Source organism: Pongo abelii, chromosome 4 (assembly GCF_028885655.2).
Source record: "Pongo abelii isolate AG06213 chromosome 4, NHGRI_mPonAbe1-v2.0_pri, whole genome shotgun sequence".
NCBI lineage: Eukaryota > Metazoa > Chordata > Mammalia > Primates > Hominidae > Pongo > Pongo abelii.
The window spans coordinates 131,059,801-131,080,777 of record NC_071989.2 but is presented as its reverse complement, the minus strand read 5'-3'; the positions used below and the strand labels follow the sequence as shown (position 1 = coordinate 131,080,777).

Below are 20,977 nucleotides of genomic sequence, written 5' to 3'. Positions count from 1 at the left end.
GAAGAAAAATTTCTTCCTATTGAAAATGCTTTGAAAAGATTCCTAATGTTTAAATACCCAAATAATTTGTTACTAATATTTCACAAGGAATATCATTTTATTACTGTAATCACAAAATCGTAATTTCTGTACAGGAATGTATAAGTGAACATTATTCAAAGCATTGATAATTCACTTCATAAAGAGGGGAAACATACTACAGAACATATTGTAAAGAAAAAATATTGTAAAATTTTCTGGTCTTGCAGTGCACTATTTAGTGCAAATATTTAAGACACAATAGTGTTCAATTCAGCAAAGTATTGCAGAATGTCATGCCACAGTCCACTTAATTCAAAGAGGGTCAGGACATGCAGCTTGTAATAAAATGTCAGAGTGCGTGTGTGTGTGTGTGTATATATATATATATATATATATATAAAACCACATGTAATTCATAAAATATATAGTGGTTTATTTAGATGGTTTTAAATGATTTCACTGTGGAATTCAGCATAACTGGAACAACATCCAAGGTCTTCTTAACGGCAATAATCTTATTGCTAGGCAATGGCTTTGGCTTCAGGTAGGAATGCTTCCCAGTATTTTATCAGCTGTGAATGATAATTAAAATATAAGTTATTCTCATTACCTTTTTGTCATTTATATGCATATATCCTGTACAGCATTAAAAAAAAATCTACATAAGCCGGGCGGGGTAGCTCACACCTGTAATTCCAGCACTTTGGGAGGCTGAGGTGGGTGGATCACCCGATGTCAGGAGTTTGAGACCAGCCTGGCCAACATGGTGAAACTGTCTCTACTAAAAATACAAAAATTAGCCTGGCAATGTGGCGCTTGCCTGTAATCCCAGCTACTGGGGAGGCTGAGGTAAAAGAATCACTGGAACCCAGGAGGCAGAGGTTGCAGTGAGCCAAGATCACACCACTGCACTCCAACCTGGACAACAGAGCAAGACTCCGTCTCAAAAACAAACAAACAAAAACAACATAAAAAAACCATACAAATAGCTAACTAACAATGACTAATATTTACTAACATCTGGGTTTTTTTTGTTTTGTTTTCTTGAGGCAGAGTTTCACTCTTGTTGCCCAGACCGGAGTGCAAGGCATGACCTCGGCTTACTGCAACCTCCACCTCCCAGTTCAAGCGATTCCCTGCCTCAGCCTCCTGAGTAGCTGGGATTACAGGCGCGCCACCACGCCCAGCTAACATTTTTGTATTTTTAGTAGAGACAGGGTTTCTCCATGTTAGCCAGGATGGTCTGGATCTCCTGACCTCAGGTGATCCACCCACCTCGGCCTCCCAACGTGCTAAGATTACAGGCATGAGCCGCTGCGCTCGGCCAATGTCTGGTTCTTAAAGTAATCATTTTAATTTCCTTATCTGAAGTCCATCAATATATTTCATATATAAATTATTTAAAACATTAATTACTCCTGGCTATTTTTAGTTTTTGATGTAAAATAATAGAGTTCTTTTAATGTACAATTTTTTGTTTTATGCAAAATTTTATATAGAACAGTGTTACCATATATGAAAGTAAATAATACAACTACATGACCTTTTCCAGCATAAAGTGACAGGATTTCCCAATTCAGAGCATATTGACAGTTTATGTTATTGCTAGACAAAAAAAAAAAATGGGATATAAGGAGGAAGAAAAGAAAATATTGAACAAGAAAAAAAAAAGGACTGGATAGAATTAGCTGCCAGTCTTCCTTGAATAGTCCAGAGAACAGACTGAAATATAAACTGAAGTCATGTTTAAAACAATTCCTTTAAAAACAAGCTTATATGACTTATTTTCATATTTTAAAACATTTAACTTTATGAGCTGTTTAAATAAAAATTAAAGACAATTTGAAGACATCATACCACTTAATTCAAAAACAACCTATTATGTTTTACACAAATGACATTCTAGATCCACATATTTTAAAACTGGAAGGAAAAAATCCTTCAAGATATTAAATTACTTGACCTGTTACTCTAATTTACATTAAAATATACAGGAAAATTTTCTGCGATTATCTTTTTATTTACTATACCATTAAAATCCATGGTAAATGAGACAAATGCCACTTGCAGCATTCAACCACCACCAGCCCCAAACAAAATAAAGCAAAAATGAAAACAGTACAGTTTTTTTTTTAATTCTGAAAAAGTGTTTAGCTTAAGTTCTATTTGTTATGGAAGAGAAGAACTTACTATGAGAATTTACTCAAACAGGTCTGACCAACAAGGAAAACAAACTAGAAAGACAGTGAAAGGGGAAAGTTGCCCATGAGGTTTCTGATGGCCTAAAACTGGGAAAAGTCTATCTCTGCCTTAGTGTTAAGCAGAGGCAAAAAAAAAAAAAAAAAAACCCTGAGATAGTTTCCAATTAGTTTACCCCTTTATCCTTTACCATCACTGGCTTTCTGTCTTCCATTTCTTATTCTTGAGTTTAAATGCCCAGTTCATTAATCATCTTTTTAAAATAAGAAAGTATACCAAAAACAAATTCTAGAAGTTTAAGTTATAAACAAAAATGGCTTACCTGTTGTTGTGTTTGAACTAGTGATTCTAAGTACTTGATGATAACGGTTTTAAAATCCTTCACTCGTTCTTTCTGTTGAAGTACATTTTAAAAAGTCCGTTAGTAGAAAGCTAAATTCAACTTTACCACAAAACTGCAGCAAAATGTGACCATGTTATTAAGATAAATACAAAATTATTATACATGCCTCAAATCTTCCCACTTCTTTTCGAATCGTTTTAGATATCTGTTCAAAATCTCTTTCTCCTTGTTGCACTTTCGCCTCCCACTAATAAAAACAAACAAACAAATATTTTATGCTTATCTCAAAAAAAAAGTATAGTACTGTCAAGACCGCTCACTTAATTTAATCACAATGCCTGAAAATCCTGAAAAAGCTCAATATTGGCAATGCACAATTTAGCACCAACAAAAATTGCATTTAACTTTCAACCAATAGAAATGCATGTTAGCTTAATTTCCATTAATATTCCACAGATTTGCTCAATATTAAGATATTTCAATACTGTACTTAATAAACTACAATGTCCAAAGCTTAATTAAATATAACTAAGAGGAAAGATTTTGTGCATAAAATTCACCACAAAATAAATTATCAGTGTTACAGTGTAATTTTCTTAATTACTTTTTTATATCAATAATTATTTCAGAATATATCAATACTGTTAAATCCAAGGATATGTGCTCATCAAATTTTATATGCTGATGGAAACACTTTAAATTAGGAAAATTACATGATAAATATTTTAAAAATATTTTTGTAATAGTAAAATGACCAGATTGGAAAAAAATGTGGAATTATAGTCTAATGAAGACCATCAATAAATATTAAATTCAGTACAGAAACAACAAAATGTTGTGATTAGTGAATAATGAAATAACTAAAATAACTGAAGATTTAAGCAATGAAATGATATTTTTCCCACTATGTAACCAAAACACTGGTACATACTCTTCAAAGGGCAGGTACATTTATTTTTAGTAATATAAAGGTTGTCCTACCTCTTCAATTTCCTTATTGAAGCATGGTAAGAAAAGTGTATAAATTATAATAAACTTATACAAATTCACTAAAATACCATATATAATACATATATATGGGGGATAATGTTGCCTGGACAGCTAAATGTGGGAGAAATCTAGCTCTAAAACCATTTTTAGACACAAAATAATAATCTGAAATAAAATTAACCATCTAATAATAAATGTGTAATTATTAATGTAAAGGTTAATTTTAGCTGTTTTCCTTGTATGCTTCTTTATCCATTCCATAAGTAACAAAGGGCTCTGGAGATTTTAATAATGATCAAAATGTTAAAGTAATTCTAACACAGTTCATAAAAATATGCAAAAATAGCTACGTGTTGAATGGTTTAGAAAAAAATTATGAAAAATTATGTATATATGAATGACTCATGAAAAACTTAAGTAAAGAGATAAAGCATTTAGTAATCACCTCTCTTATTTCATTTTTAGCTTGCTGTATTTTATCTGGTTTGTTAGCAACCATCATTTTTGCTTCAGCTTCACGTTTTTTGAGCAAAGTAATTTGAGCATCTTCCCATTTCTGCCAGCACTTCATTCGATGGTCAAACACACCCTATAAGTGAATGACATAATGCTATTAAGTAAGAGTAACATTTAAAATACTTTCATAACACTAGAAGTGTTATAATACTGAAAGCAATAAAACCAAGTATTTAAGTGCTATTCTAATATACTAAGATACTGAAAATAAGTATGCCAATATCAAAGAAAATAATCTCCATATTCATTTGCTTAAAACAAAAAAACCCTGTCAGTGGATGAAACATCTTCAGAATAAAAACTACATTCAAAACCCATTTCATCACTAGCCTTTAGGGCTTTAAATATGGTTTATAAGATTTATAACAGCGTTTTATGCTTTGAAGAAAGATGTCTTTAATAGGAAAACGCTAGTGTCATACCTACACTGGAAATTTTCCCGCTAAATAATATTAGAAGCATATTAAGTATTAGAAACATGTCTGAAATTGAAAAGACAAAAATGGGAAAAACTCATAAGATATGTGGTAGACGAAATTACCATAGCAAATTAAAAAAGGCAAAGCAATCAAAAAGTAAAATATAACAAAATGAATAAAAAGACAGTCTTAAGATGAAAAGGGCAAAAGATGAAGAGGACTATATTTTTTTTTATATATACACTGCAGAACTAAAGAAATAGACAAAAAGATCCTAATACAATAAGTCAACCAAATCCATGACTTCTCTCAAGGAGTCTGGCAGAGCAAGAGCAAGTGAATAGAGAAAAGAAATGAAATATGGACAAATAAGAGTAATTAGAAGTCTCATGAAAAAAATGATGGATAGGATGGGAGAACCCACTAAGAATCCTCTTTCTGGCTTGATGTTAGAGAAATATTAAAATTATTTTAGTAATTACTAATCAAACATTCATGAAGTAAACATGAATAAATTGGGTGAACCAGGAAGCACTAAATCCAAGTTATTTTAATTTATTCCAAATAAAAAACTTTTTGAACCATGAAACAGTAAAAATACATGTTCCTATAGGGATCTGCTGAAGAGAAAAATATGTAGGTAGTGTATTTTTAAAAAAGCAGGCTTTGGAGAAAATCAAATTTGGTTCTAATATTAGTTTTGTCACCACATGACCATGGGTAAATTCACTGAACTTCTCCAAGCTGTAATGATCCCAAATATGAAGGTGGGAAGTGATGTCTACATTTATGGATTAGAAATAACATGAGGAGTATATTATTGCATAGTGACTTAACCTAGTGGATGCTTAATAATCAGTAGGTACAGCCATTATGGATTACTTCTAAATAACATACACATGTAAATGTAGTTAACTGTTAAGCTTTCTATTAAAAGTGCAAAGGATAGCTTAGTATTATGGAAAAAATGTATAACTAAACAGCATTTACATCATATGGCAATTTTTAAAAATGTGATAATAGCATTAAAAAATCCAATCAACCAGAAACCAAAGCATTTTTCCAAACGAATTCTTAAGGATCATGAACATTTTAAATTAACCAGGACAACAGATATCCAGGGCAAACTGGCAGTCAAAGCACCTTATCTATGGGTATTTAAATCCACTTTGCTATATTTAATTTGTCTTTTAATTTTTCTTACATTATTAAGTGAATCTTACTGTCCCCTTTGTCTGCTTTTCTTATATTTAAAATACCATGTTTTTCCTAAAACATCCCTTATTATAAATTAACTTTGCTTTAGTCAAATTAAGTTAGGCTAAAATCCAAAAGTAACACATCTAACACAAATAGATTCAGAAAAAGTCACTATCATTTAAAACAGCAGTGTTCAATCCTTTGGCTTCCCTGGGCCACATTGGAAGAAGAATTGTCTTGGGTCACACATAAAACATACTAACACTAAGTGATGAGCTTAAAACAAAAAAATGTCATCAGTGTTTTTTACAATTTTCTTTTTTTTTTTTTTTTTTTGAGACAGAGTCTTGCTCTGTCGCCTAGGCTGGAGTGCAGTGGGGCGATCTCAGCTCACTGCAAGCTCCGCCTCCCAGGTTCACGCCATTCTCCTGCCTCAGCCTCCTGAGCAGCTGGGACTACAGGCACCCGCCACCATGCCCAGCTAATTTATTTTTATTTTTAGTAAAGACGGGGTTTCACTGTGTTAGCCAGGATGGTCTCGATCTCCTGACCTCATGATCTGCCCGCCTCGGCCTCCCAAAGTGCTGGGATTACAGGCATGAGCCACAGCGCCCGGCCATGACATCATTTTAATAAAGTTTGTGAATCTGAGTTGGGCCGCATTCAAAGCTGTCCCCGGCCACATGTTGGAAAGCTTAACACAAACAATCCCTCTCACTTCCTACACACACACACACACACACACACACACACACTCGGCTGCATGTTGGAGAGCTTAACACAAACAATCCCTTTCACTTCCTACACACACACACACACACACACACACACACACACGACCACATGTTGGAAAGCTTAAGACAAACAATCTCTCTCATTTCCCCCCCGCCCGCCCCCACACACGACCACCAAAAAGTAATGTAAGATTTTAGGCCTAGTCTTGCTTTAGGGGAACAGGGCCATATCTTTTCTTCATTTATAAATTCCTCTGTTCAGTAAAAATTTGATTCCTTAAAATATGTACCAATACAGGGAAAAAGCTAATGAACATGCCCTTTAATTCAATATTTGCTTAAGTTCTCAATATATACATCAACGGGCTTTTCCATTGATATGCTAAATCTAAACTAATGCGGTCCCTGTCCAATTTATTATCTCATAGTATTCTAGAACCAGGACATGTTTATTGTGGTACAGATGTGGGAGCTATGATAAAGGTAAGACTACTAAAGTCAGGTTATTTCAGGAAAAAAAATTAATCTTAAATATACAAATTAACTTTTTCTTTGTTTTCTTTCCTTTGTAACAAAATAACAGAAAATAAAAAAGAACCAGCACCAGTCAAACTTCTAACAATGCTATATTAAATCAATTAAATCGTAACAATGTTTCCCTTTGTATGTCAAGATACTAATCCACTCTAGTAGAACCATTATAAGAGGGATAAGTTTACATGGATCATCCATTTAGGACCTCCATTACTCTGCTAATTTATGGCATACATTTGTATGCAAGCTGCTCTCAGTTAGACAAGATTGCAGATGTCTTAACAGTTTTTTTGGCCCATCAAGAAATTTGATGCTACAATTTTAATTATTATCATACTGTAATTCAGTTAATCTGAAAATATGCTGCCCAGCTTCATGGAGTTTTGAAGAGGTGCTGAGTATTTATAGCCAAACAATAAAGCGTTTAAACCCCTTTGGGAACCCATCTTTTAGTTAAATAAATTTTTTTAGTATGTTTTATAAATTGGGATCCCCTACAAAAATTATTTATGAAGAGTTCTAGTGCTAAAAACATTAAGAACCATTGTCCTCAAATCTCTGACCCTACTCTAGTGGTTCAAAGAAACCCAATACATGACAATGCTTGTAAGGATACAGCCAAAACTTATAGTTCTAAATTGCAGAGACCAGGTACTATACAAAAGAGGAAAACAGGAGTTTCCTGACACAACGCCAGACTTTGGCAATATTTTGAAATGGGTAAAATTTAGCTTTTTCTTTAGTGTTCCAATTCCTGATGTTCTTTGATCCTAACAATGGCTCTATATTAATCCCCAAAGTACTCCTAATTTGAAGAACTATCATCAGAAAAGTACGCTCGATATGGATAAAACCAAAGGTTAATTAATATTAAGCACCTATTTGAAATAGATAATAAGCAAACAAAAATTGGGCAAAGGACATGAAGAGTTCATTCACAGAAAAAGAAATGTAGGGCCGGGTGCGGTGGCTCATGCCTGTAATCCCAGTGCTTTGGGAGGCCGAGGTGTGTAGATCACGAGGTCAAGAGATGGAGACCATCCTGGCTAGGTGAAAGCCCATCTCTACTAAAAATACAAAAATTAGCTGGCTGTGGTGGCACACGCCTATAGTCCCAGCTACTCAGGAGGCTGAGGCAGAACTGCTTGAACCTAGGAGGTGGAGGTTGTAGTAAGCCAAGATTGCACCACTGCACTCTAGCCTGGCAACAAAGCAAGACTCCATCTCAAAAAAAAAAAGGAAAGAAAAAGAAATGTAAATGGTTTACCATTTGTAAAGATGTCTTGATTCACACTAAGTAAATGACAACTTATAAAACAAAAAACCTTCATTCTTGGGTGGTAGTAAAAAGAAACATGTAGGTTTAGGTAGCTTAGGGTACAAAGTAAAATCTTTTTGAACAGTAATCTGGCAATACTTACTGAAATTTAAAATGCATATACCCTCTGGTCAGCAATTCTACTTATAGAATCTTTATGTCCAAAGAGTTATCAAAATACTTGATTTTTTAAAAGACTAGACTATAATTCAAGGTATATCTAAATGTTATATGGTGGAATGCTATACAACCATTAAAAAGACATCTACCGGCTGGGCGCAATGGCTCATGCCTGTAATCCCAGCACTTTGGGAGGCTGAGGCAGGCGGATCATGAGGTCAGGAGATCGAGACCATCCTGGCTAACACGGTGAAACCTCGTCTCTACTAAAAATACAAAAAAATTAGCCAGGCGTGATGGTGGGCACCTGTAGTCCCAGCTACTCGGAAGGCTGAGGCAGGAGAATGGCGTGAACCCGGAGGCGGAGCTTGCAGTGAGCCGAAATCACGCCACTGCGCTCCAGCCTGGGCAACAGAGCGAGTCTCCATCTGAGAGAAAAAAAAAAAGACATCTACTTATGTTGATAGGGAGACCGCTCTATTAAGTGGAGTGGGTGTAAAAAGCAGACAAAGAACACTACACACAGTATATTATTCCTTTTTGAGAAAGGAAGGGAGGGAGAGAAGGGGATGGAAGGAATAAATAGACAGAGGGAGAATTAGCTTCATGTACATGCATAGCTAATTCTGTAAAGACACAGAAGAACCTAACAGTTTATGACTGAGGTCAGAGACTACAGGTCTTAGTTCTGGAGGCAAATTTACCTTGCTGAGCTATTAGAACTATCATGTATGTGCATTATTTTTTCAAATACAAGTGAATTAGTTTAAAATAAAGAATAGGACAAAAACAAAAACCATAAAAATTACCTGTCGCCTCCTTCCATAATATCTTAATTCCTTTGTGTAGTTGATCTGGGCTAGGTTTCAGTAGAAACTAATCTTAAAGAGCTTAATTTACCTGAAGGCAACTTGACCACAGCTCTTTAACTCTTTTAGTCAATGAATCATTAATTCAGTATTTCCACAAATGTGTTCCATATATGTAAATAGATATTTGGTGGAAAATAATTCTTGTTCAAATGAATTTAGAAGCCTCTGGATTAAAATTTGTTTTCTTTTTCACTCCTAACCAGTTCTAAGCTTTTAAAAGGCATTCTGAATTTCGCAAACAGGGATACTATATACATAACTTCCCAAACTAAGCTAACTGTAATCCATCTTTTGGTGCCAGTGTTCTATAGAAAGTATTTTGGAAAACATGAATACAACTGTAATTTCAGGAAATATAGTAACACAGCAAAAAGATTTAGGGTATGAGGAAAGCTGTTTTTGAGGGATCAATATCCATTACCCAGGCAGGCCATCACTGCCAGGGGGTCTTTTTCCAGGCTAGCTCTTATTAGCAGATATGTATTCTTTTTTTTTTTTTTTTTTTTTTTTTTTTTTTTTTTTTGGCGATGGAGTCTCTGTCGCCAGGCTGGAGTGCAGTGGCGTGATCCTGGCTCACTGCAACCTGTGACTCCCCGGTTCAGGTGATTCTCCTGCCTCAGCCTCCTGAGTAGCTAGGACTACAGGCATACGCCACCATGTCCAGCTAATTTTTGTATTTTTAGTAGAGCCGGGGTTTCACCATGTTGGCCAGGATGGTCTTGATCTCCTGACCTCGTGATCCACCCGCCTTGGCCTCCCAAAGTGCTGGGATTACAGGCGTGAGCCACAGTGCCTGGCTCACGCCTGTATTCTTACCGACACTGCCCAACTCCCCTTTTTTGACCCACAGGTTTGTTGGAAGTGTCACACTTTTTTACAACAGCTCTCATGCTATTGGGCGCTCTGGTAAGAAGTGAGAGTAGGTGGGACAAATCTGTAAACTGGATCTCCGTACATCACAAGCTGCCTATATATAATGAAGTATATATACTCTGACAACTGCTATCTATATTAACATTTCTAAATACTGAAAAATTAATCACCAACAGCATAAGGAACAACATTTAAAACAGTAAAACACAAGTAAAATTGGTAATTTTACCAAATAAAAGAAAGCACCATTCTGAAGTGCTAAGAATGCTCTAGTAATAAATGTCACCAGTCGCTTGAGAACAGAACCATCAATAAATATTCTCATTGTAGATGAGTACTGACTTGATCACAGACTTTAGCTAAAAAAATTTTGCATAAGAGAGAAACAAGATCTCATTAACTTTCTAGATGTTTAAATTCAAGGTAAAAAGTAAATACCCAGTACCCCTCAAACCCCATGATAACTAATATCCATAACAAAAATTCAAAGATCTTAAAGTATCTTCTGAAACATGATACACTGGGTAACGTTCAGTTCAGTTTAACTGTCTGAAAACTGCAGATATCTGTATAATACTAATTTTTACTAACTGGATTAACTTTCTCAACTATTCAGAAATTGGACTATTATATAAATATTACCATTCAATAACACAGTTTATGATCTAATCTACTCCCATCTCATCTATAAACACATGGTGACTACACATTTGAGGATACAAGGTCTGATTACATCCAAATTCATGATAAAGCCCCCATTAAACATATTCACTGCAATAATCGTTTCTGGTTTTATCCTATTTATTACACAGTCAGCTTTACTAATGGTAATAGAGTCCGGTGAGTAGTTTCAGTTAGTGCTAGAATGAGCAAACAAATGCTATTAGTCAGTTCCAAACTTGTATAAGCAAATACATAAGTAAATGTATAATGTTTTCTATCTTATCTGTCATTCCTTAGACCTGTTAAAAACATTAATTCTATCTATTATACTGTGCATGTCATAGGGAATGAAGTATTAAGTTATGTATACTTATCTTGAAGCCATTTTATTCATGCTAGTATAGGAGGAATTTAGACATGTAAATACATAATTAATAGGAAACAAAATACTTTTTAAAGTACACGACACAAGTGAGAAGCATGCAAGAAAGGGCTTACTTTCACTGCAGCAATAAGACGAATGTAGTCACTAAGTAGTTCTGAAAACATATAAAAGTCAGCAAAAGCTTGTTCTTGATGTAACTGGTCTATCTTCTCCTCAACCTCTGCAAGCTGAGACAAAGCTCTAGATAAAGCAGTATGATCCTCAGAATTACCTAACATGGCAGCACTTTTAGCAAAGGCAGCTGTGTTGGCTGAAAGTTCTGAAATTTAAAAAAAAGTATGCAATTTTAGTGTTCACTCATAAAATTTTAAAATATTGTATTGATTTTCCACTTTTCTCTAAATTTTACTTATTCACAAGTTGCTCAAATAATATTTTAAATTAATTAATATGAAACAATTAGTCATTAAAATGCCTCAGGCATAAATGCCAAGTGCTCGGAGATCTACTGAAAACACGGACAAATCACTGCTTATATTCCAAAGGGATGAACTATGTTTAAATCATTTAGTATAAAAATCTGCCTCCTGTTTTTTCTCCCACAGTGTTCACTGTTTCTCTGTCCATTCCTAAAAATGAAATATATTTTTAATATCAGAAGAACTGGTAATACTCACAATTGATTTATACCACATTTCTGGCCTTTAAACATTTGTCATTGAAAATAATGTCTATAATTTTAATGAGAATATTATTTAGCTAACAGGAGCAAAGGTAAAATTATATACACAATTAACAAATTTTATTGTTTGTTTCCTTTGTTGTACAACAATCTCAGTAAAATATTAGAATTTCTAAAAAGATTTAGAATGTGATCATTTCAGATATTTCAAATAAAGAAAAGTAGATGTTTACAGGCTAAATACTGTCAATGACTAACAATTACACTGCCTGGAAACTGCTCTGTTGCTCTACATTATGTAAAGTTCTCCAAAAAAGCCCATTCCCTAAGAGATATATGTAATTCAAATGGCAAAAGCTGTTACAAACTACTTTCAATAATAAATGTATTAATAAGTTTCTATAATTATTTTAATAAAATGTACTGCTGGTAATGTTACATATTATTTGCTTATTAAATATCTTGGACAATTGATATGCACATTGTTGGACTCTTTAAAAAACCAAAAAACTATAATTTCACTGTGGATTAAAATATTACAACTCAAATTTTCTATGAATTTTTAACAAAAGCTCCAGATTTTTCAATGTTGCAGTTCAAAAATGAAGAAAATACTTCAGAGGGTTTTACAGGAAATAGACACACAAAACAAATACTTTCCAAAAAATTTTCAAAAAGCAATTTTCAAATCTCGTTTTTTTATTATAATCACAGTTACTAATTGATAAGACCTCTTCATCCATTTAACTGTAACTATACTTAACAAAAAGTTAATCAAGTGACCAAGTTTTAATCCAAAATTCAAATATAGTTTTCTTTGTTCTTTTTTTTTAGCTCACATCTGTACCAGTTAACAGTTTTCTAAGCTCGTTATTTTTCTACTTCTAAACTAGTTATTAAATCAAAATAGAACAAAAAAATTTAAATAATAAAGTTGAACTAGAAAACATTGTCTTAAACGACTGTTTTCTCTCTTCTGCAATAACTTAAGAATATTTATTTTCATAAAATTTAAATAAAATATTTTCATTAGTTTTATGGTGCTAACCACGTAGGTAGTAAGGCAAACAAACCTTTTCTATGACAGACCAAGGCTTCAACACTGGCGTGAAGTTTCCTAAGTTGCTGATCCAGATTCTCAAATTGCTGCTGCTTTTCTTCAAACCACTATGAAAAAAAATGAAAAATGGAGCTAATTTAGGAAGACCAAACCATTGTAAATTAGGTTACCAATAGCAAGCTACATTCCTTGTTTTAAAGCAACAAATTAACCATGTATAACCATGGTGGCCAACTGATGTGGCTGAGAACTAAACTCAATAAGCAAATTAATATCCTATTTTCCACTTGTACAGCTTTAAAATGCAATTGTTGGGCTCATTAATTCATTTCATTATTCAAGTCGAAAAATCAGCTCTTACTGCATCCGATTCATTCATCTTGATTGTCATTTTGTTGACAGCGTCGGCAGCCTTGTTCACCATCCTCAATATTCCTGCTCCACTCAGAGCCTGTGTATTAACTGCTCTAGGCAGCTGGAATTGAATGACAAATAAGGGCAAACAAACCGGTTAAAAGCCTGGAGGTTTAACTAGGCACAAAAGTGATCCCCCCTCCTCCCCCCTCCCCCCACATACAAATTTTAAAAAAGAGGTTGTATTTTCTTCACTCTCATACATTTCAATAGTGAGATCTAATTTCTCAAATATACTACTTGTACATTCTCAAAGGAAAACTTAAAAAATAGACTTTCCATTTGCTTTTCTTCTGCACGTTTACATTTAGATGGAACAAACACCCTGTTTGTCAAAATACATTAAGAAATTGCCAAGTACCCTAACACTGGCCACCTGTTTGCTAACAGAAATAAACTGTTTATAAGGAAAGAAGAAAGTCTTGAGAAAAATCTCCTTATGCTCAGTTAGCATTGTGTGATTTTGAGTTTTTTTAAAATTCTGCAACTCAAGTAAATTAAAGAAAAAAACGCAAACTAGAACTCAAATTGCTCTTAAGAGCCAAAAATATACGAAACATTTCAAATAAAAAGAGCATCATGTTTAGAATTTAGGCTCTTTCAAGTCACAAATTTGCATTTCAAAACTTTAATAAGGATACCAAAATGTAGACAAGCAAATACACATTCAACTTTCTCTTTCTCTAAAACGAAGTCTGAATAAACTTATTTCAACATGATGCCTGAGGAACAACTTAGGGCATTCAGAGTTAGACTACTTATAAATCACTCTCTTAAATCTTGTTTTAAGTGTTCAAGAAAGGGACTAATCACCCTAAACATATCAAAGCAAAGATATTTTGCTACTAATTTAGCAGGGTAATTAAAGCACTAAGCAAAAAATAATAATAATAATTGCTTTATTCTATCTATTGACCCAATTATTTACTATATATAGTCATATAAATTACAATGACAAATAACGAGTTCATATACAAAAATTTAATATAGAAATAATACCTCCGAACTTTCCAAGAACTGCCTTAAATCAGGATCCTGTAGTAAAGTTGGATGTTTTACTGTTCTTTGAAGATACCTAGATTTAAGAGTAAAAATGCTCCTTTATCAGTAGCATCTTGAATTACAGTTCAACAAAATGATAAAAAAATAGAAATACTAGGAAAAAAGGTGTCCTCACTACCTCCTATTAGACTGCTCTCGCTGTAATTACTTAGAATCTTACAGCAATTTAATAATTAAAAAGGTTTTTGTTCATCTTTTGAAAATTGATATACTATCCACTTTTCAAAACTATGTAAAAAGAGAAATGGCAAGGGGTGGGAGTGGGGAGAAGTTAAATAACTTACCAAACTTCTCATTGCAAAGTATTAATGTTGTAAAGGGGTATGTGAGTTTGCTGCATAATTTTATCTTTGGGTAGAGTCATGTTCTCAACTATAATTTTAGAGTTCTAAGAAACATATTAATATTACTATATATATTCTACTCAACCAAGTTTTAAACTGCTATTATCATCAGAATGGGGAAGAGTCTACCAACATTTTTTTGCATGTCAGCATATTTAAATGATCACAATTAGCTTTAGTCCTCACTTGACAAGAACTAAATTTTCTTCAATATTTTCCCCATACCTCTTCAAAGGTATTTATTCAGTATTTCTATTTTTAAGGGGTTTGCTGTTTTTGGTAAATGTCTTATCTAATATGATACCATACAAAATCAAATAAATGAATACCACATAAAATGAATAAAAATGAAAAAGTTAGAAATACCACTATGAAATCAATTTCCCTTTATTAGAAAAGCTCACATGTGCCTGTCACCCATAATAAATTACCAATCATGACTTCATAAAAGGAAATAAGGTCAACTATTTGATGATTCTCGATTACTTATCTAATCCCATTAAAAACAACTGCTATCTTTCCCCAAGTTAATAACCATATGCAGTAATATTTCAGTTATAATATTTTTCCTCAAAATAACACATTTATTTTATTTCTTTAGAATAAATGTAGTCCGTAATTTCTTCTACCTTTTTGTAAGATTATAAAATATGCCTAAAATTAATGTTTCCAAAAAAGTGATAATCTTCTCTAAAGTCAAATTCTATACATTGATCAAAATGACTATTTTATCAGTATCAAAATGTTAACTTCTGTTTTTATATATTTAAATAAAATATACAGCATACTAAACTTCATTTTAAGTCAGTAGTCCACATAAGAAGTCATTATACTAGAACCAGAGCATTTAACAGATATCTTCAATACAATCTATGCTGGGTTTAAAAAAATTTTTGCTACCTATATTATGAAGCCAAAAAAGGGATGCAGCAAGAACACTAATCCTGCAGGTTTAAGAAATGTTGGTATTTCCCCACTTGAATTTGACTTACAATTTTAACACTGAAGTTCTCTCACAATATATCAGATAAGTTATTTAGTTGTTTAGACTGAGTACTACTTGAAGGCAGTTTGCATAAGTTGCTCATCTCTGTGCATACAACAGCTAGGTAATAGCAGGCACTCAGATACTTGTAACAAACAAACAAAAACCCAAGAAAGACAAAACATCTAGTACTTAACCTCTAAGAAATATTCCAGCAGGGTGAGGTGGCTCATGCCTGTAATTCCTGCACTTTGGCAAGCAGATCACAAGGTCAGGAGTTCGAGACCAGCCTGACCAACATGGTGAAACCCCGCCTCTACTAAAAATACAAAAATTAGCTGGGGGTGGTGGCATGCACCTGTAGTCCCAGCTACTCAGGAAGCTGAGGCAGGAGAATTGCTTGAACCTGGGAGACGGAGGTTGCAGTGAGCCGAGATTGCGCCATTGCACTCTAGCCTGGGTAACAGAGCGAGACTCCATCTCAGAAAAAAAAAAAAAAGAAAAGGAAATATTCTAATATTTCAAACCTAAGTGGAAATACCTTGTATCATTTATATTCTAAAACAGCTTTCCAAAGTGAGTTCTGTAGACTACTACTAGTCTCACATACTATTCCATGAAAAAGACTGATTCCATATCAAGAAAGTTTGAAACATATACATATTCCTGTTTTTTAAAATTCGTATCAAACAGCATTTTATTAAGTGTTGTGAGAACTCCTACAGAAAATACCCCTAGTTTAACTTTGTTAAACCCTATGTTGACAAAGCTCAATTGACTATAGATCTTTTCCACTCTACTACAAATTAGCATTCTGAAGAATCAATTTTGAAAAATGATATTCAGAAAAAGGGAATAAAACTTTCCTTCTCAAGGGCAACATAAAATAAAGCTAAATACATATACTAAATACATATGCTAAAAAATATATGTTTCTTTTTAGGTTATATATATGTTTCTCATATATAAGCTTATATGCTTTTATACATATAAGCTTACATAATGTTTTAATTAAGAACAGAAACATAAAATGGATTTTAAAACAATAAATATTTATAAACATATGCCAGTTCGGAATTAAGACCAGAGATGGTTGTAATACGAAGGAAAGACACGGGACAAAAAGGGTAAATGAGTGTAGGAAGAAGACAGGAAAAGAGGTATGGGGAGAAACAGAAACACTGAAAAGAGACAGAAATAAAAGGCAATGGAATTGATCAATATCACATCCAATAAGAGGTGCTCAGTAATTGTTCTTCAAATTTACTTCAAGTTACTGATGAAAAATCACTCAAGGCTTTCAAATTCTTATTTATTTGCCAGAAACAAAACAAAACAAAATAAAGTAGGTTATATAAAATGCTTGAGAGCAACAGAGTTACAAATATTTATGTTGCTTGAAACTAAAACACAAGCGCACATAATAGGAGAATAAAAAGGTAGAAAGAGCCTGGGTCTTGGATAACATTCACTTTTTCATTCAGCAAATACTTACTGAGCTCTTACTACCTATTAAGTACTGTTTTGAGTACTTGGAACACATCAGTGAGCAAAAGAGACTAAGATTCTTTCCCTGGTGAAGCTTACATTTTAGTACAAGATAGACAATAAACTATAAACATAATAAACATACAAATGATAAAGCAGGTGACAAGGTGGCAAAAGCTATGGGAAAAAAAGACAGAACAATGGGGTAAATGGGACCAAGTATTTAAGATGTGGTTGGTGGCAATATAAACAGAATAGGTCAGAAGAAAGCCAATGACTGGAATAGGCTTCACTTGAAAGATGTTATTTGAACATATGAACTTGAACAAGGAATGAGTTAGCTATGCAGATACCCAGGAACAAAGCATTCTAGGCAGAGGGAGCAGACAGTTGAAAGGACTCTAAGGTAGGAAAATGCCTAGGGTGTTTGAGAAGCAGCAAAAGGTTAGTCTGGCCTAAAGCAGAGTGAGGGATCACGGAGGATATGAGATCAAATGGGTAACACAGTAAGGCGTGCAGGTCATATAAAGTTTTGTAGTCCATTAAAAGGACTCTGGCTTTTATTGAGTAAAATGGGGGCATGGGGCCAGGGTGGGGAGGGGTTAAAATGATCTGATTTATATTTTAGAATGACTACTGTAAAGTTCTGTATTAAAGTAGAAGTGCCAAGAATGGAATCAGGGACACCAATTAGGAGGCTACTGCAGTTAATTAACACCTTTGGACTCAGTCAGTAGACTGGTGAGAAAAGGTTGTATTATCAGATATCAGAAAGAAGCAATAGAATTTCCTGATGAATTAGATAATCCTGAACAGCTGCCTACTCCAAACTCTTTGATTTGAAAGAGTGAATTAATTAATCTACATTAACTGTTTAGGCCAGTTGGATTTTTAGATGCTTGAAATGAACACAATCCTGACACACTTTATTAATAAATACATTTTATTAATAAATAAATGTATTTTATTTATTTATTTATTTATTTAGAGACGGAGTCTCACTCTGTCGACAGGCTGGAACGCAGTGGCACGATCTTGGCTCACTGCAACCTCTGCCTCCTGGGTTCAAGCCTCCTGCCTCAGCCTCCCAAATAGCTGGGACTACAGGCATGCGCCACCACACCCAGCCAATTTTTTGTATTTTTAGTAGAGACAGGATTTCACCATGTTGGCCAGGATGGTCTTGATCTCTTGACCTCGTGATCCACCCACCTCAGCCTCCCAAAGTGCTGAGATTACAGGCATGAGCTACCGCGCCCAGCCTCACACTTACACTTTAAAGACGGAATGCATGTAAGTAATTTACCTAAGGTCACATAGAAAGTGTGTAGTATTAGTACAGGTTTCAACTGAAAAGGAATTATAAATCTTATACACTTATTATTATGCTCTAAATTTCTCATTTTGTATTTGCAGATGTGTATCCTTACCTATAAAATACACTCAATATGATCTAAATATTTGAAGCACTCTCAAGAAAACCAAGCAAGTGATGTTAGGTCTACTCTTAATAGAAGCAGTCTCTGCTTACTTTACTGAGTGTGGCACGGGGGAATACTTGGGTATTTAACCACTTCTTTTCTCTTCCTAACCTTTAATACCAGATATTTATCCTTTCATTCAAGGTAGTCATCTGGATTATCTAAGTTTGAACGAATACGTAAATATCATACTATTAAATAAAATAATACAAAGAAAAATGCTTCCCTAACCCACCAGGTCCAACTGGGCTGGGTATCCCACAGGTGTACCTGTTTGATGTTTAAAGTTTAAGAAATACCACAGAAAAATCACTTTAGAAAAGCTGGCTATATGAAAGGGCAAGAAAAATGCAGTTTTAAAATCCTGTACAGATTAAAAAATAAATGTGTACAGGAAAATTAGCTTGGACAGAAGAATTAAGATTAGATTAAAAGAAACCATTCCAGTTCCTTTGCTTCTATACCTTTATGCCTACATTTTCTTCAGTGATTTTTTTCTAATTGAAAATGAACTTTTCCCTCATACTATACTGTTTCTTTTTTTCACTATTGCAAATGCCACTATGGTAGCATTTAACAAGTAGCATTTATCAGTAAAGAAAGTGTCTTTATACAAACAGGGTCAAGTTTCAATATCCCTTAAAACTCTCCTCAACATTTCATAGTACATGAAGGTATGGTAAGTACTATGCAATGCAGTCAAGTTGGAAGAAACGTAAAGGTAGAATCAAATTATATGTCCTTGGTACAATAAATCTTCATTAAGTTCCTTATCAGGCATGCCATCTGAAATACTTCAAATTTACTCATAGAAAAATAAGACTTGAAAGGTCTCTCAAAGGGTCATGGTTACATTTTCAGGAAAGACTAAGTGAAATCAAGGCAGACCATTATCTACCTTTACTCTTAAAAATATTCAGTCTATGACCTCTCCTACAATAGAATCAATTCAAATGCCTAACCCAAACTTCTCTTGATGCAATTTAAATCCTTTTTCTGGGTAACTGCAGATTCTCACAGACATAATCCCATCTTTAAGCCTTCTCTAAGATTTTAAACTACATATTCTTTTGCTTTTCTTAATGTAAATTGTTCAAATCTAACTTCACTGTGCCATTTTTCTTAAAATTTAAACAATTTACTACTGAAAACTAGAAATAAGTTGCCTTGAGATAGTTTTAAAAAATAATTTGCGACCTAGAGAAATAGATACCACTCCCAAGACCTGCGCTATTCACCCTAACCACTGATTTTAAGCCAGAGAAAAATAAAGAGCAAGCAAACAAAAAAACCAATGAAATTAGAAAGTTTCAAGCCTAGGTAATTACCAACTTGTGTCTTAAATGCTGGGCTTTAAGATAATTTATATTTGTTTTCTCACTTTGTCAGCACAGCAAGGAAGGAATAATTCTAAGATTATGGAAGTGTGGTTCTTCCCATCCTCCCATCCGTCCCCCTTTTAGTCTGCTTCAATGAATACAAGTCTTCAAAGCTATAGGAAATGTGTAGAGTCAAGTACTCTAAAGGAAAACAGAGCTTATATATTAGTCTTTAAGTATAGCTGTCCCTCAGTATCAGTGGAGGACTGGTTCCAGGACATTCTACAGATACCAAAATCTGCAAATGTTCAAATCCCTGACAGAAAATGGCATAGTGTTTGCATAATAACCTATGGACAGCCTCTCATATACTTTAAATCATCTCTAGACTTATAATACCTAATATAATGGAAATACTATGAAAACAGTTGTTAAGCTGTATTGTTTAGACAATAATGACCAAAAATGTCTGTACACGTTTAGTATAGATGTCATTTTTTTTTTCAAATATTTTCCATCCATAGTTAGTTGAATCCACAAATAAGGCACCCACAGATATGGAGGGCCAACTATATACAGTCAACTCAAGCAAAGACTAATACTTTTGTACATTCAAGTAAAAATCAATTATACAAAAACAAGGGGGGCACAAACTGTACTTCTCACTGTATTTAATAATGTTCTAAGTAAAAACTCTTCAGAAAAGTTAATTTAGATGAACTATAATTAGCTATACTATCCAACACAGTACATGAATGTGGTATAACTTCCTAGAAACCTAAATAAGACCAAAGTGGGATTATTTGCATCCAAAAATTTTTATTTTTCCCCCCATTCACAACTTCCATGTTTTCCAAGTTTAGCAGTTACTTAGTAACTCTTGGTGACTACCTATGATACAATTCTATCCCCAGCTAACTCATGTCTTTATATGTTTTCCATTATATGCTTCTGC

At 33.8% G+C, this 20,977-nt stretch overlaps 1 protein-coding gene across 2 annotated transcripts in view; it reads right to left on the bottom strand.

Annotated features, from left to right (window-relative positions):
• Window positions 1-78: 78 nt before the first annotated feature.
• The window catches only part of SNX2 (sorting nexin 2), a 54,838-nt gene continuing 33,939 nt past the window's right edge, over window positions 79-20,977 (bottom strand). Inside the window, 9 exon segments of one of the 2 annotated variants that reach the window (NM_001132498.1) lie at window positions 79-593; window positions 2,543-2,614; window positions 2,730-2,810; window positions 3,545-3,556; window positions 3,999-4,142; window positions 11,301-11,506; window positions 12,943-13,036; window positions 13,291-13,404; window positions 14,343-14,418. In NM_001132498.1, the coding sequence (NP_001125970.1) occupies window positions 543-593; window positions 2,543-2,614; window positions 2,730-2,810; window positions 3,545-3,556; window positions 3,999-4,142; window positions 11,301-11,506; window positions 12,943-13,036; window positions 13,291-13,404; window positions 14,343-14,418 (850 nt within the window). In that variant the 3' untranslated portion in view covers window positions 79-542. 2 annotated transcript variants of the gene reach the window in all.